Here is a 14,849-nt window from a genome sequence, read left to right as displayed (position 1 = left end):
TGCGGTCCAGCATTTCGTACTCTCCGGGCGACCGTTGCCGGCATTCGGGGTACCTCTCTTCTTGTTGTCCATGGGAATCCAGAAAGCGTCGGTTGTGTGGCTTTGAGCGATGCGCGTCTCCTTGCGGCGTTGTTTGCTTTACTATTGCGCGAGAGGGTGTGTACAATAAAAATTTTAGCAGAATTGCAAAAAAGGAAGAGAAAATAAACAAGGCAATCGTATCAGGAGAAAGAGAGGGAGAGAAGGAGAGAGGGATAAATGAACCCCAAAGCTGTGCGGTGTGTGAGGCACTACCGGATGCAAATGCGAATGCAGATGGTGATTGCCTTTGTAATTCTGAACGGCAGATGGATGGTGGAGTGGGCACCAACAATGGCTGGCAGTTAAAGAGACAGGGGGAGAGGAGGGAGAAGAGAAAGGGGAATATGAGTGCCCGGCAGCAGCCGCTTGTTGGACGCAGCAGCATCCCCTCCCTCCCCTTTCTTGAACAAGGACAGAAACAAACTTCTGTTAAAATAAATACAAGTGTGCACACGCCCATTTTGATTCGCGGGTATTTTTATCAACATGCGTTGATTTTTCGAACCACACGTGGGGATTAACGCCGCCATTGTCTTCGATGCCCATGGATTGGGAGCCCAGCAGAAAGAGGCATGGGAGCGGTGGCAGGGAAAGTGGCATACAACTAAAGCCAAGGCCAAGACTAGAAACAAAGCCCAAGCCAGTGCATCCAACGCAAAGGAGTACGCGTCCATAGAGCAGAGGGCAGAGGGCGGAAAACAGAGCTCGATGCAAACGAGCTGACCGTGTTGTGCAGCTCGCGCGTGAGAACGAGTGTCGTCAAAAATTACCCGAATAAGCTAGTTGCTGCCAAATCAAGGTTGGCGATGAAAGAAAAAATCGACGTCCATATTGACACATGCACACTGGCGCTCAGCCGTGATTTTACAGTGGGTCAAATTTCATGCGGCGCTGTTCTCCACTGGGAAAGCAGCACGATACGGCACCGCAGCGACTGTTACCTTTTGCTGTGTGACTCGAGTGAGCGAATGTATCGATGCTGGTGCTGGCGCTGGCGCTGGGCAGTTGCAAAGGACAGAATAAATAAACGAATGCCGATATGTTCAGACAAAATATGTATAAAAGTGCAAGAGTTAAAAAGACAGCAATGTGGGCAAAGGGAAGCAAGAAGTGGTGTGGTGCAGTGGAGCCAGACGAGCAGCCAGTCTCTTGTTAATTTTTGCTTTCTCTCAGTCGCAAAAAAGGAAAGGCGACGAAATAGTACTAAAGTCATACGAAAACATGACTGGCCTGCCGGCCCTTTACTTCTTTTTTGTTTGTCCCTTTGAAGCGTGCTATAAAAAAATCCAGCGGGCGAAAATCTGAATGCAAATCCCAGCGCCCCCTCTACTTTTGCCACATCTACGCGCCGTGTTCGCACAACGTTGGTTGGGCTCCTCGTACTTGGACTCACGCTCACATGCGCTACAAAGGCAGTGCTGTCTGCGCATGGTGGAATGGCCTGCATGCATACATCCCATACAAGAGCAAGGAAGGATGCTTCATGGGTTGCAAAACAAACATCCAAATTCAGACTGAGGGGAACATGCTTGCTTTGGTTTTGGCCTTTTCAGAGACTATCAGGCGATTTGTGCTGTGACCTTAGTGTTTTTTATAAAGTCGAGTGCCTATACTTACGAAATCGCGCTCAAGATTCAAACAATGAATGCAGAGAGACCGGGCAAAATGACAATACCTGTACCAGTTTGTTGGCCAGCCCAATGTGCACAATCACCTATAAATAGCTGAAAAAGCCCTATTTATGGCCAGAGAAAACGGCATTCGGGATTAGCATATCTTTGGTAACAACAAATAAGATCTATTTTCTCTCCCTTGGCATATCTTTGGAGGTTCTATTTTTGAAACGTCCCTGTCACCCTATCGGTCTGGTTGACTCGACCAACAACCCAGTGGCAATCCCATAGCCCCAGATAGACAACCGGTGACAATCGAGCAGACAGCATCTGCGTTGGTCGAGTGCGACTGGCTCGCGCAAACACAGCTTGTTTTGAGCCAATAGGCCTATGCTGCTCAGGCCCGTCCTGTCCTGTCCTGACTACCGGCCAAGCTTTGATTGGGCTAAAAAAACAACCAATCCCAATAAACCAGAAAAGGGACAAGCCGAATGGGGCAAGTGCTGGACCGCTTGTATGCCTGTGCGTCGCGACCTATTTTCCCTCATGCCTGTGCCTTGCAATGAGCACATTTGAAGCGACGATCCTTTAAGTATTGGCTTCATTTTCCATCTTATGCTTCTACATGTGCAGGCTGCGAATTCAGGCTTTCGGCAGGGTATTTTCCTCAAAGCGCCCTCTTCTCTCTTCGCTCTTTCCCCAGGCTCTTTGTCGCTTGTCGCTGCCTCTTCATTAGTATTTTTCAATGTCTTTGCAGTTTCCAAATATAGTTCCGCGCCTTTCAAATAATGGTGCTTTTTCTTGCTCTCTACACGCTTCTGTTTGCTCGCAATCTCGTAGCAATATCAGCACGTTTTCTCCTCTTCCTTTTTCTTTTCTATTCTGTAAATAATATTATTTTAATTACTAACTCTTTATCTTCGTAACGACAACACTTTTTTGTTTGCTCGGCAGCAACAACAGCGACAGTTTAACCTTATTTGTGCCCTTTGACTGGGGCTTTCCGCACAACCTCTACTTTCTACTCTAACTTTTACTTTCTTCTTTCTACTTTCCCTCACCCTTCACCCCTTGACACCTCCTTGACTCAGCCGCACTGCCCTTGCCGTCGCCTCCATTAATCACAAAAACAATCGCTGAAACTTCATTCTTGAAAACATTCTACTTTAACAGAACAACCACGCAGACACAAAACAACATCAGAGCATGATGAGGTCTCTATTTACACAGTGGTTTCTTGCAGCAATCGTGGCACTGCTGATGGCCACATCTAGCACTACAGCAGCGCCGGCGCCAGCGCCAGTGCTAGTGCCCGTGCCGAACAAGTCTGCATCACCCGCCAAACATATTGTTCTCCGAGACAGCTGCCCGTCCAGCGACCCAACGCAATTCCCCTGCGAGGCGGGTTTGTCATCTTACTACATCCCGCAAAGCAGCCTCGAGTGTGCCCACTTCATCTGCCAGGTTGACAGTAATACTGTTCAAGTAATCACAACCGATTCGGAGACCACCCAAAAGAAATCAGTTGCCCTCCCAGCTGTCCTGGGCACGGTCATCCCTGTCGGCATCATTGGAGCTGGTGTGCTGCTCTTCTTGCTGCGTCGCCGCCACAAAAAGCAGCGGGCCATGGATGCTCAGCACGAGGATGCTAGATACATGTCGAGCTATAACAACTTGATTGACGACAGCTCCGCCAATGGGGCCAGATCCAATCGCGCATACTCGTCAACGTACAGCGTGAGCAAATGGCGTGACTCAGCAATGCGGGCACCGGAAACCCCGGGCTCACATGCCTCAATTCCCATTATTTTCTCGGCAGAATATAACGGCGATCAGGCACTGGGCTACCGCGAGACCAAGCTGTACAACACTGGCACACAGGCAAACGAAACTGGCCAGTGGGCATCGCCAAACGTCGTAAACCTTAAGCAAAAGCCACAGCTTGTGGTTCTCGGCGGCAACGCGTCATTTACGGGAACAGATTTAGGAGCTGACACTACTAACGTCCAGGTTTTACGCCCGGGAGGCCAAAACAGCAATACTCAAATTACACCTGATACGCCACTAACACCAGAGACGCCATTTGCATCTGCTGTATCAGATATGGCCATGCCTGTCACGTCGCAGATGTCTGGGGTGGTCCAAGCAAATCGGCTGCAGGGCAATCGCGCCATAGAATCAGTTCAGAACCAGGACCAGTCAGCCCCGGGCTCGCCTCTTCGCGTCTTGGACAACGGGTGGGACAGTGATGCGGATGGACCAGAGTATTATAGTGAATCAGAGGGCAGCGGCAGTGATGCTGAAGAAAGCGATAGCGAGTCTGAAGAAGCGATAGTGATTCTGAAGAAAGTGGCAGTGATTCTGAAGAAAGTGGCAGTGATTCTGAAGAAAGTGGCAGTGATTCTGAAGAAAGTGGGAGCGAAGCTGAAGAGAGTGGTTCTGAATCTTCAGAGTCCTCGAGCGATATTGAGGGCGGCGAGGGTGATGCAAACAATGCAAACAATGACGAAGATACCAAAAAAGTAGCGCTGAGGCCTCTGACAACTACAGTGAGTCTGAAAATGGCGAGGAATACGACTCTGACAGCCAAGGTGATGGCGAACGTGATGGCGTCCCGGATGATGGTGCCCCGGATGATGACACGGACGCATCTTACGAGGAATACCCCAAGTCAGAGCTAGAGTCGGAGGCTGAAGCAGAGTCCGAACTCGAACCTCAATCAAAAAAATTGCACCAAAATCAATTGACACTTGGTCCTGAGCTTAAATTTGATAGCTCAGATCTGGATTTATTCTCCAGTGATCTGCTGAGTGCGGCTCAAAATATTGGCGCTGGCCCATGAACAGCCAGCCAGCTAGCCTTGTCCGCTTGCTTGCTTATCACAAAAACGTATACTTTAATATAATTATAATTATAAATAATGATTGCAAACCTTCCTTGGCATTACCAGAATGATAATGATAATAGTAGTCTGTATTCGTTGTATATAGCTTTCATTTACACATGCAATATAGTTATTTGTTTGTATGCACATGTTTTTCAATATACATATTTGTGAATATTTAAAATATTGTCAACTAATCAAGTGCAATTAATCAAATGACATATAAACTAGACATATGAAACTATATGAAACCATTAGCGCACTAACGACAAAAAATTATTTGTTTTTAATTTTACATGACGAAAGGCAAATGACTTCTGCTAAACATAATATTGGCAATTTATAGCTACAGCTTTTAAGGTTTTTCCATCATCTGGTGCAGCACAGCAACACGATTTGGGTTTGCGCAAAGCTTCAAGTAATGCGGATCTTTCAAACCAAGAAAGCCAGGACACGCCAGGCTATAATAAAAAATGAAACATATGAATAAAAATAGATTGAAGAGCTTGAAGCGCCGGCCAAGCGGTCATACTTTGCCTACAAAGTACCTCTGCACCAGTAACATGTATATAATAAGAAAAATGGCAGCGGTAAGCGGCATACAATAAAAATGTTAATGGTTTGAATTAAAAGTTTTGCAAATATTAAAGCAAGGTAAAATTGAAAGGAAAAATAAAAACATGTACACCAGACGAATGTCAGGTCGTGTCGCATCGCAAATATATAAAGGGCGGAGTGCGCAAGGGGTGTTCAAAACGGCGGAAATGTGGGTTGTGTTCTTCGAGTTGGCGATGTGGCCCGCTGTGTGCAGAAGGTCTGTCAAGATACACCGGTGCAGCGGTCGATCGAATTCTGGGGGGAGCGATGGGAGCCGGCGGTAGTCGGCGATGAAGAAGATAAAGATGCCTCTTGATGAGATGGTGCCTGCTGCTGCAGGTTGTAGGTTGTTGGCGGTGGGTGTGGGATTCGCGCTCTAGCTGACGACATTATCCATGCAGAGGGGCCGTTAAAGGTGCTGCTTATGCTAGGGCCATAGTGCCGAATGCTTGATTACGAGGATGCGAGGGTGCGTGTCTTTCTGACCCGTAGTTCAACGACTTGCTGTGCATTGGGACTGAAGGAAGTGGGCGCAGTGTGTCCAAGTACACAGGGGATCCAGGATCGCGATCAGAAGAGTTCGGTGACAAAACAGCACCATGCTGCGGGAAACCAGGCGATGTCTGAGGGCGATGGTTGCTTATCGAAATTCTGCCCAAGTGGCGCGCCACGTCGTCCTCATCGACATAAAGTGAGCTGATGTTAGCCGGCTGCACAAAACTCTCGTCCTCGCCAAGCTCCCGCGCAATGTCCAAAAGAATGTGGACTCGGACAGCATAATATGCGCGTTCGATTGTTGGTCAGCTCGTGGTGAACGTGGCGTTGACATTAGCATTGTGCCTGCCGTTGCTGTCTTGTGGGGCGGCGCGCCGTATACACCTCGGCGCCGTTCTGTGCCACGACCAGAATTTACAGTTGCAGGGGGGGTCCCCTGAGACGACGAGAACATGCTGCTGCTCGCAGCAGAATCGGCACTCTTCAGAGGCAGCTGGCTGTGCTGGTCAGCCAAGCCAATGTATTCAGGAGAGACAATGTCCCAGGTGCTAGATGTGTTCGGCACATTGCCATTCGATGGAATGAATACGCTCAGACCGTGAGCGCCAGATTTAAAGGGATTTCCGGAATCAGCACCGGTTGTGTCGGTCATGCCCATAGATACAGCGCTCGGAAAGGGTGAGACGAATGACTGCATATTCAAAGCCAGACCGTGTTCCGATGAGGGGGTGTGCTGTTATCGCCGCTCAATGCTGCGTCAAACTCCAACTTCAAATCGTCTGGAATATGCAACCTCTCACCATGCGGCTGTAAGATATCAAGGCTCAAGGAAAATTCAGATCCACTGTCGCCACGCGGGCCGCAGGCGCCAAAATTGGACGCAGTGGCAGACACGCTCGAAACGATACTGGCTATGCTTCCAACAACATTTGTGCTGTCGTTGCGCGATTGTCGCTGCGTAGTTAATAGCAAGGAGCCGGGGCCAGAAACAGAACTGAGATCGGGCGCTGCATACAAATTGATGTCGTCGCATCCGGGAATGATCTCCACAACTGACATTGACCTGCGCTTTGTATACGCGGCTGCGCCATCTATGCCATCTGCGCCATCTGCGCCAGTCGGCCTGGGCTTAGAGCTGAAAGTCTGCTTTCCCAACTTAACCAAAGACGGCGAGGACCCGCTCAGATTGAGCGGCAACACGCTCACCGCATCTTTTGAAGCCTGAGAACCCCTCACACGAGAAGACTGTTGGCGTGCCGGTAACCCTTGAGCCATAGACGGCATGCTTGTCGCAGCACGCGCACGCTGCTCCCAGCTGGTCTGCGAGCGAGTGCGAATATCTAAAGAGTTGTCGGCAAGCAATGTCGATGAGAATGGCGGGAACTCGTCAATGGTGTGCGCTATCTTGCGGCCAGAAGATAGGTTGTCGGGGATTGGTGACAGCTGGGTACTGGTGCTGCCACCAGTGGTTGCAATGCCAAACTTCGAAGCGTCCCCAGCACTAAAGGATGACGAAGCGGCAAGCGTTGGCTTACCAGCGTGCCCCGCGCTGTTGGAGGAGTGTGATGGTGTCGACCCAGCAGAGACTGTCTTTGTGAGCTGGGATCCTTGGGGGTTGGGCTGCAGCGTATTGGCGCGGCGTGATGGGACCATAGTCGAACTTTTTCCTTTAAGCTTGTAGCGGCCAAGAACCGTCAGCGGCGTTGAAATTGTCGAGTGGTTGTATGGCGACGACCCCGAGGACGGGCCAATAGTTTCAGTGGTAACCGCATTGCTGTAAGCCGATGAAAACAAGTTTGTAGAGTCGGCACTGGAGGCGCCCTTTTGAGCACCAGATCCCGATACTGATGCCGAACCTGATCCCGAACTGCGAAGTTTTCCAGACGAAAACAGATGGCGAGCACGTGAGAACAGCTTGCGTGGAGCGGCGGATACTGCAGTCTCGGCCTTGACGGATGACGAGCTACCAAGCGCGTTCTGGCCAAACAGCGATGCCAAGATACTGCGGTTATAACATTGCTGCACGCGGCGGTGTTCAGGATAAGCAAGCAGCACGTACTGGTACATAGTGACGGCCTGTTCAACCAGGCGGCACAGTGCCGGCCAGTTGTCAGCAACATCGCGTTCCTCGAGCAGTTCAGCATATGTCTCCGTCTCGGCACTGTGCGGAAGCTGCGAGTCCAGCGGCAAAATTGTTGATACCACGTCAAAGTAGCCATCACCAGAGTCAATTATGCGGCAAGCCTGCTGAGGGAAATAAGCAGGCGGCGCAGCAGGCGGGGCAGGCGACCCCATCTGACTGTAGTCCCACACAACGGTCATGTCAGCAGCCAGGGCGCTGGGGCAGCCGTGCCGTGACCGCGCATAGTCGGCTGCATCCCAAATGCGCACCGTCCATGCTTGTCCGCCGACGTCTACACGGTCCAATTCGGGGTGGCCCAAGCTAGCAACTGGCAGCACAGCATTTGCATTGGAACTTCCGTTTGCATTGGAATCTGCACTAGCACTAGCACCGGAACCAGAACCAGACTTTGTCTTGCGGTGGTTGCGGACAGCCGCGGTAGCCGCGCTGCTGCTGCTGCTGCTACCCTGCCGGCTAAGCGACGACGTAGACTCGAAACAGCGTGCAATAGAGCGCTCCCATGCGATGTTGAGAAATTCAAAGAAAGCGTCGCGTGTCAGCGGGTGATCGGTCTCAAACTCGTGCAGCGACTGTGGGTACCAGTAGCCATGATCTCCGTAAGATTCGTACGTGGCCTCAGCTGGGTAAAGTATCCGCGCAAACTCTTGGTGCAGCATTTCGGACGGTAACGCTGGCGAAGTGGCTATGCCGGATTCAAGCGATACAATGGAAGATGCTGATGACCGCTGCCCCGAGGGGTTGGCGCTGGGTGCAACCGTAGCTGCCCGCAGCCTCGCCACTGCACCTGCGGCCTGCACGTCGTCGGCGCCAGAAGCGGCACCAGCTCCCCCGGATGGGTAGCGGTGGATGTAAAATGAGCGCGAAGATGGGTTCAGACTTTTCTCTAGCGTGCTGACGCGCGTAATGTCGACCCACCCGGCAAAGCGGCCCCAGCGTTTACCGCGACTCGAATCACTGGTCGTCGACAAAAACGCTGTGGCTGCAGGTATGCTAGATGAAGACCCAGAATTGGGGCCGGTGCCGCACGTGCATGCTGTCTTGTAATCGGCGCCAGACCCCGTCTCAAGGGCCGTGCTTGTACCTACACCAACACTCGCATGTACGGGGCAAGCGTGGCGCAGCGCGGGCTGTGCAGTGACCCGAATGCCGCCGTGGTCGCGCGGAGGCCAGAAGCGCTCGACAATCATTAGCAGGTCAGAAAAGACGAGCAGGCTCACAGGGCGCTTGGGAGCACTGGTCGCCAGATCGATTTCAGACGCGTCGATGGCGCCGATAAACTCTCGCGATGCGCTGATCAGGTTGGGAGGACATCCCTCGACAGTTGTGTGGATGCGGTGCAGCTCAGCCACAGACTCGGCGACCTGGTTGTCTGCAAGCTGGCCGATTTCGTTCACGCGCTCGAGCGCGAGCTGTATACACGCAACCTCATCCTCTTCGGCGACAGTGGCCTTGAGCAGATCCGTCAGAAGCAGCGTGTATCGAGGAATCCGCTGAACTGGCATGATCAGCAAGTCGCTAATGCCCAGCTTGCGGCACTCCTCGCGCTCGCGCGCGCGGTTCAAAAACGCAGCGTATAGCGGGTTCTTTGCTTCCAGCTCGCGCGATGTTGCCAACGCGTGTTGGTAGCCGTTGATGTACCGCTTGTATACGTGGAAGTCAACGAAATGGTCGCGGCACAGCGAGCCAATTGTCTCGCGTGGATCCATTTCTCCAGCCGCCCACGCCTCCAAATCGCCCAGAAAGCGCTCGTTAACCTCGCTGACTCGCTCGATATTGCCAAATATCACGTGGGCATCGTACGCTGGGATCAGCGTGTTGTTGGCCGACCGGGCTGCGGACCGCAGAGGCACGACGTAGATATCAATGAGCGCGCGCAGCTTTTCGACGTAGCTGCGCTCTGTAGCTATCAATTCCTGGATGATATTCGTGCGCTTGGCTTCGAGCTCCTCGCGCGTCTTCTGCCGCTGTGCGGTCTTGGACTCCGCCTTTGTGTTTGCCTTTGCGTCGGCCTTGGCCCCGCCGCCAGACTCGCCTCGCATCCTTAGGTTGGCGCGCTCCAGCGAGCGCAAAAAGCGCTGGTGTGGCGGTGACACGTTGGCCGCATGCGCTTGACCTGGCGCGCCCACAACGACAAAGTCAATGCGAAGGCGGCGCCGGAACAGTCTCGGCTCAAGGTTGCGCAGCAGTGGCTTGAGGTGGTCATCACGTATCTCCGTAAGACTCTCCGTGGCAACTGCAAGATCACGCTGCTCGCGCTCGGCCGCCAAAAAGCACTGTATCTCCTCCATCAGCAACGCAGTGTCCCCCTGGCCGCCCTCTGCAAGCAATGTGGATGTTTGGCTCGCTGACACCTCGGCTTTGACCCCGCCGCTACAGCCACTCGTCTTGAACAGACCGTCCATAAAGTCGCTTATTTCAGCGCGCCGCAGCTCAATCGAGCGCTTGGTGTTGGACCGCTGAAGGCCGCGCTTCGCCCTTTGCTTCTGGCCATATTGCTCTTGGCGGCCCGCTGTGTCGCCCCTTGCTTCTGACTCTGTGTTAGTTCTGCGTATGGTCTCTACGACCGAGCGTCCCCACATTGCGTCGGCGGTGTTGCCGCTGTGGTCCTCCTCTGGAAATGCGCCCACACCTGCGCTCGAAGTATCCGCCGCCAGGCAGCGGTTGCGCAGCGCCGTCAACAAGTAACCGCGGCGCTCGTCGTCGGCCTGCTGAAAGTACAGCCGCATCGCATGGTAAAGCAGCATCTTTTGAGGTGTCGGGCTCGACAGTCGGTCCAAGTCTGTTCCGAATACCGGCTCGTCAATTACCATTGTTGGCACATAAACCACGCCAAACTTGAACGGCGTGCGCACCAGCGCCTTGTAGCACTCATGCGACTCGCGAGTGCTGATGGAGATGCATATTGGGCCAATTGACGCCTCGTAACCAAAAAAGTTTGTGTGCGGCTTCGGAACGAGCGCGTTGAGCCAAAACTCCGTCGCGTACTGGCCGTCGTTCTCATTATCGTTTGGAATGTCGTATGCGCATCGCGAGTTCGGAGTCAGTGCTGAGTTCGACGAGTCTATCGTGGCCTCATCCGCGCTGTACTGGCTGACACTGTCTTTAGTCATGATTGTACCATCTGGTTCGCCCATAGCCCGGAAGCTGGCTCCTCGCCTTGCCGTGCCAATTCTCAATGATGTTTGCTTGCGCCCGCTAATTGTTGCGCGCCGCGATAGTGAGGGCAGCAAAGCGGCCCCGACAAATTCTAGGTGCTGCGGCTTTTGCAGCTGCAGTTTCAGTTGTGGTTGCGGTTGCTTCTCTGGGTACTTTTGCTGTGGCTGCAGTACCGGCAATGATGCGTCCTGTTCAAATAGGCTGGGAAACTCGGTCTGTATCAAAGCTGGCTTCGCTGTGGATGCCAACGTTAAAGTCGGTGTTGACTTTGTTGATGAGCGAAACGTAAACTCAGCGCGCGGTCTTGAATTTGATCGAGACGCCAAAGTTGATAAAGAGAGCGATGTGGTCCCTTTTAGAACGCGCTTGGGTGTTAACGAGCTGGCCCTGCTGGCTGAAGCGTTCCTTTCGGTGCCAATAATAGAGGTGTTAGTGGCGGAGCTCGCACTGGGACTTTTGGTTGGCGCAGCACCTAATGTGTGTGTAGTTGTAATTGTGGCTGTGGCTGTGACCGTAATTGTTTCAGGCTCTGTGTCTGGAGCAATGGTTGCCACGCGGCCGCGTCGTGTGCTGGTTGGTGCCCGGTCAAATCTGCGCGCGGAACTGCCGGTGTGGTCCAACTTTTTCGGAGTGTACAGTGACGATGCCTCACTGCTAGTCACTCCAGCGATTATCTGAGCCTTTGGTGTCGATGATTGTGTGCGGGCCTACAGGTTCAAAATACCGATAGCGAGTTGACAAAGAAAAGAAGCAGTCGCAAATTTAGGTTTAGCCAGCTAAGCCACAACGGCCTTGTGTGAATATAAAGCAAAGTCATTTGTTTTGTTTTCCAGAGCCAGGCAAATGCAAAAAAGGACTTTGCCCTTTTATTGGCTTAAATTTTTGTGAAGCGGTGCTTTCTGTTTACCATTTTGGCATTTGTACGCCCTTGGCGAGTATGTGTATATATGAATGTGGTTGTATGTGGGGGGCTGGTGCTGGCGTTGGCGGTAGAACAAAATATTTATAGAAATGTAAATTGGAGGCCTTTAAAAAAAATAAGCGAAAAAGACAGGTTGCAAATTCGAACTGGCGTTGGTCGTATGGTGAGCAGTTGCCAAAGAGGGGAGAAACCCAACAAAAAAGCAAACAGTTCAAGCATGAGGTCGTGTCAAGAGAATAGAGACGGCCGCACTACTAATCGTTTGTCGCGTGCGAGACTGCAAGACTGCTAGACCTTTTCTTTGCAGAGACGATGAAGCTAGAGGTGTGGCAAGGCTCACGAGACACAGCAAGCTCTAATTAGGTCGTACATTTTGGCCCCGAAAGCGAAATCGAAAGCTTCTCTGGCTTTGCACAGGCCGGAGGGGATTTTGGGGGCAAGGGGGACAAGAAAAGTGGGGTTGAATCTGTTGAGCAGCAGTGCTAGACTTGTTTGTTGTTGCCAAATAGTCTCACCCCTCCCTCCCCCCTTCTCTTCGTAACTGCTCTTTGCTTCGCCGTTTAATAGGCAAACAATAGTCGCTGTGCGCTTTGGGAGATAGAAAGGCGAGTGAATGGGGACTGCGAGGGATGAGAACGACAGTGAGATAGTGAGATAGTGGGATAGTGGAATGGCGACGCGCCCCCCTCCCCCCATATGGTGGTGGTAGCGGGGCCTGCTGTCACCAGGAACAACTGTGGGCCTAGAGACACAAAAGGGAATCTCGGGCCAAGTGCGTATAGTCAGCTTTACCTTTTTCAGAATCCGGTCCAGATATAAAACAGAGCTGGGCTAACAATTGAAAGGCGGCGTGTAATCAATGAAGGATATGAATATGTATAAGTATGAGAATAAGAATAGGAATAAGAATAAAAATAAGAATAAGAATAAGAATAAGAATAAGAACAAGAACAAGAACGAATATATGAATGTAAAAATCAGTTCATGTTTCAGACGCAGAGGCAAAAAGCGTCTGCACATGGGCGGGGTTTAATCCCCGGCACTATTGAAAATCGCCAGCAAGAGCCCAAAAAACCCACTTCTCAGCGCTGGTGATGAGCGGCATGACTGCATTCAGAATCCCTGTGGTCCTCGATGCTCGATGTCACGATTCGCCTGCCCAACCAATCGCCTGTCTTCTGCAGCGCATGCCTGGGCTAGCAAAGGAGCTATAATAGAGCCATGCGGATCCCCTCTTCCCCTGCCATCGCTCGCTGCTGGGAATTTTGCACGCATGCTTTGGTTCGACTAATAAACATAAACAAGCATGGAGCCGTGGCAGCTCCCGAGGCTAGAGCCAACCGCTGTGTGCGTCTTTTCACCGTTGGCGAGGTTGAATGCGAACCGTGACGGCACATTACTCATGCATGGACCGCCCCCTGTGCGATGCGGTCTCCTTCACCATCAAAGAGTCACGAGGCTGGACTTGTGGAACACGGGACCTGATGCACTTTGTTGACTTGATTTATCAGATCAATGACCCAGTATCCTGGTATTTTATGTGGGGCCGGCTGGCGACAGACACACCAAACGTCCAGCTATTTGTTTTATTCGCACCCCGTTCAGTTGGGCCGCCAGCCCATTTATCACCCCCGCGCCCACTAGCCAATAGAGGAAAACAGATGATTTGTTTTTGATTGCATGCCAAAAAAATTACGCGACCACGCTGCTAAAAAAGAGCCTATGGTTGTTTGACGTACTAGTTCCGGCATTGGTACTGGCACTGGAACTGGTATTGACGCTGGAACTGGGACAGATATCTGCGGTTTACAGGAAAGTAGAGCTCCCGGATGCGCTGGCGCAGCACGAGCAACTCATTCGCCAAAGCCACACATAGCGCCAACACGCGAGGGTTTGAAACCAACAAAGCTGACTCACATCCTGCGCTGATACCACATCGGCAATCCAGCTTGTCGGGCAGCCACGCGCGTTACAGAGAGTATCGGATTGGCCTAAAGTGCACGCGCCGCTGTCAATATTTAGTGTTTTCACGTGCTGAAAGGCTATCCAGTCCCAACTTTCCTGGTGTTTAAAAAATGCGCACGGAGCAGAAGCAAAAAATAAAAATAAAATACAAGATCAGCCAGCTGCAAATGCAAATGGAAAATACAAATGCAAATGCCATCAATGCAGTTAGCCACAGCACGTTGTCCTTAGCCCTGGGGCTTTTCTGCCCGTGTCCCCGCCATTTTCCTTCTTCTTCTCTCTTTCTTTCGTCTTGTCGTCATCTCAATCAGACTGCTACGCACTTTTCTGTCTATTTTTTCTGTACCTTGCTCCCCAACTGCTAGCCTCCAACTCGCTAGTAACTGCCTCATCTGCCTTTATTTACGTCGCGCCGACTTTGGATTGCTCCGCCGCTCACGCCTAACACAAAACCCTGTCGGCAACATCTCACCGCCTTTTGCGCCATAGACAGTGTAGTAGCGCTTGCCATATCACACACAGGCAGACACACAAACCCAAAGGTAACATATTTTTGCTTCTTTTAGGGCGGGTGATGCATCGTCGCTGCGCTACTGCCCCTTTCAGCACCGGCACAGGTACTGTCATTGGCACTAGCACCAGCACAGGTGCCAACCTAATCTACTTTGTTTTTTATCGGCCTAAACAACTCTAAAACATTGCTCTGTAGCTCTGTTTTTGAGGCTACGTTTTTTCTGCTCCTTTTTTGCCTGCCCCCGCCCCTCTCTCCACCCCCAAAAAAACTTGAACGTTCGTGCCTGCTTGCGCCTATCTTCTTCTGTTCCCTCACTTTATTATGCATGATTCCTTCTTTGTATTTCTCGCGCATATCCAGATACCAAAAAGATCCCGCATACTAACCAACGACGCCTTCTTGCAACATTTCCATAGCTAAAAAAAATGAGCTTCCAGCAGCAGCAGCAGCAGCAGGCGCTCTCCACCAGCCAAATCGCA

General features: G+C 51.6%; 3 protein-coding genes across 3 annotated transcripts; 1 reads left to right on the top strand and 2 right to left on the bottom strand.

Annotated features, from left to right (window-relative positions):
• Positions 1 to 105: 105 nt before the first annotated feature.
• Positions 106 to 886, bottom strand: BX661DRAFT_85774 (uncharacterized protein). Its single transcript, XM_051539528.1, has 2 exons — positions 327 to 886; positions 106 to 141 (listed from the first exon to the last, which is right to left on the bottom strand). Exon 1 carries the CDS (start codon positions 753 to 755, stop codon positions 384 to 386), a length of 372 nt encoding a protein of 123 aa, XP_051392998.1. The 5' UTR covers positions 756 to 886; the 3' UTR covers positions 106 to 141; positions 327 to 383.
• A 2,014-nt stretch (positions 887 to 2,900) lies between these two features.
• BX661DRAFT_169768 (uncharacterized protein) lies at positions 2,901 to 4,536 on the top strand (the record flags this gene model as incomplete). Its single annotated transcript, XM_051533554.1, has 2 exons — positions 2,901 to 3,958; positions 4,221 to 4,536. 2 exons carry the CDS (start codon positions 2,901 to 2,903, stop codon positions 4,534 to 4,536), a joined length of 1,374 nt encoding a protein of 457 aa, XP_051392997.1.
• Positions 4,537 to 5,914: 1,378 nt separating this feature from the next.
• Positions 5,915 to 12,228, bottom strand: BX661DRAFT_85713 (uncharacterized protein). The gene is made up of 2 exons (XM_051539527.1): positions 11,877 to 12,228; positions 5,915 to 11,676 (listed from the first exon to the last, which is right to left on the bottom strand). The coding sequence occupies exons 1-2, from the start codon at positions 11,877 to 11,879 to the stop codon at positions 6,370 to 6,372; spliced, it is 5,310 nt and encodes a 1,769-aa protein (XP_051392996.1). The 5' UTR covers positions 11,880 to 12,228; the 3' UTR covers positions 5,915 to 6,369.
• Between the last annotated feature and the right edge of the window lie 2,621 nt (positions 12,229 to 14,849).

This window comes from Kickxella alabastrina, assembly GCF_025024165.1.
Source record: "Kickxella alabastrina strain RSA 675 chromosome Unknown BX661scaffold_6, whole genome shotgun sequence".
Classification (NCBI taxonomy): domain Eukaryota; kingdom Fungi; phylum Kickxellomycota; class Kickxellomycetes; order Kickxellales; family Kickxellaceae; genus Kickxella; species Kickxella alabastrina.
The sequence above is the reverse complement of the archived record's forward strand: the minus strand, read 5'-3'. Positions and strand labels throughout refer to the sequence as shown.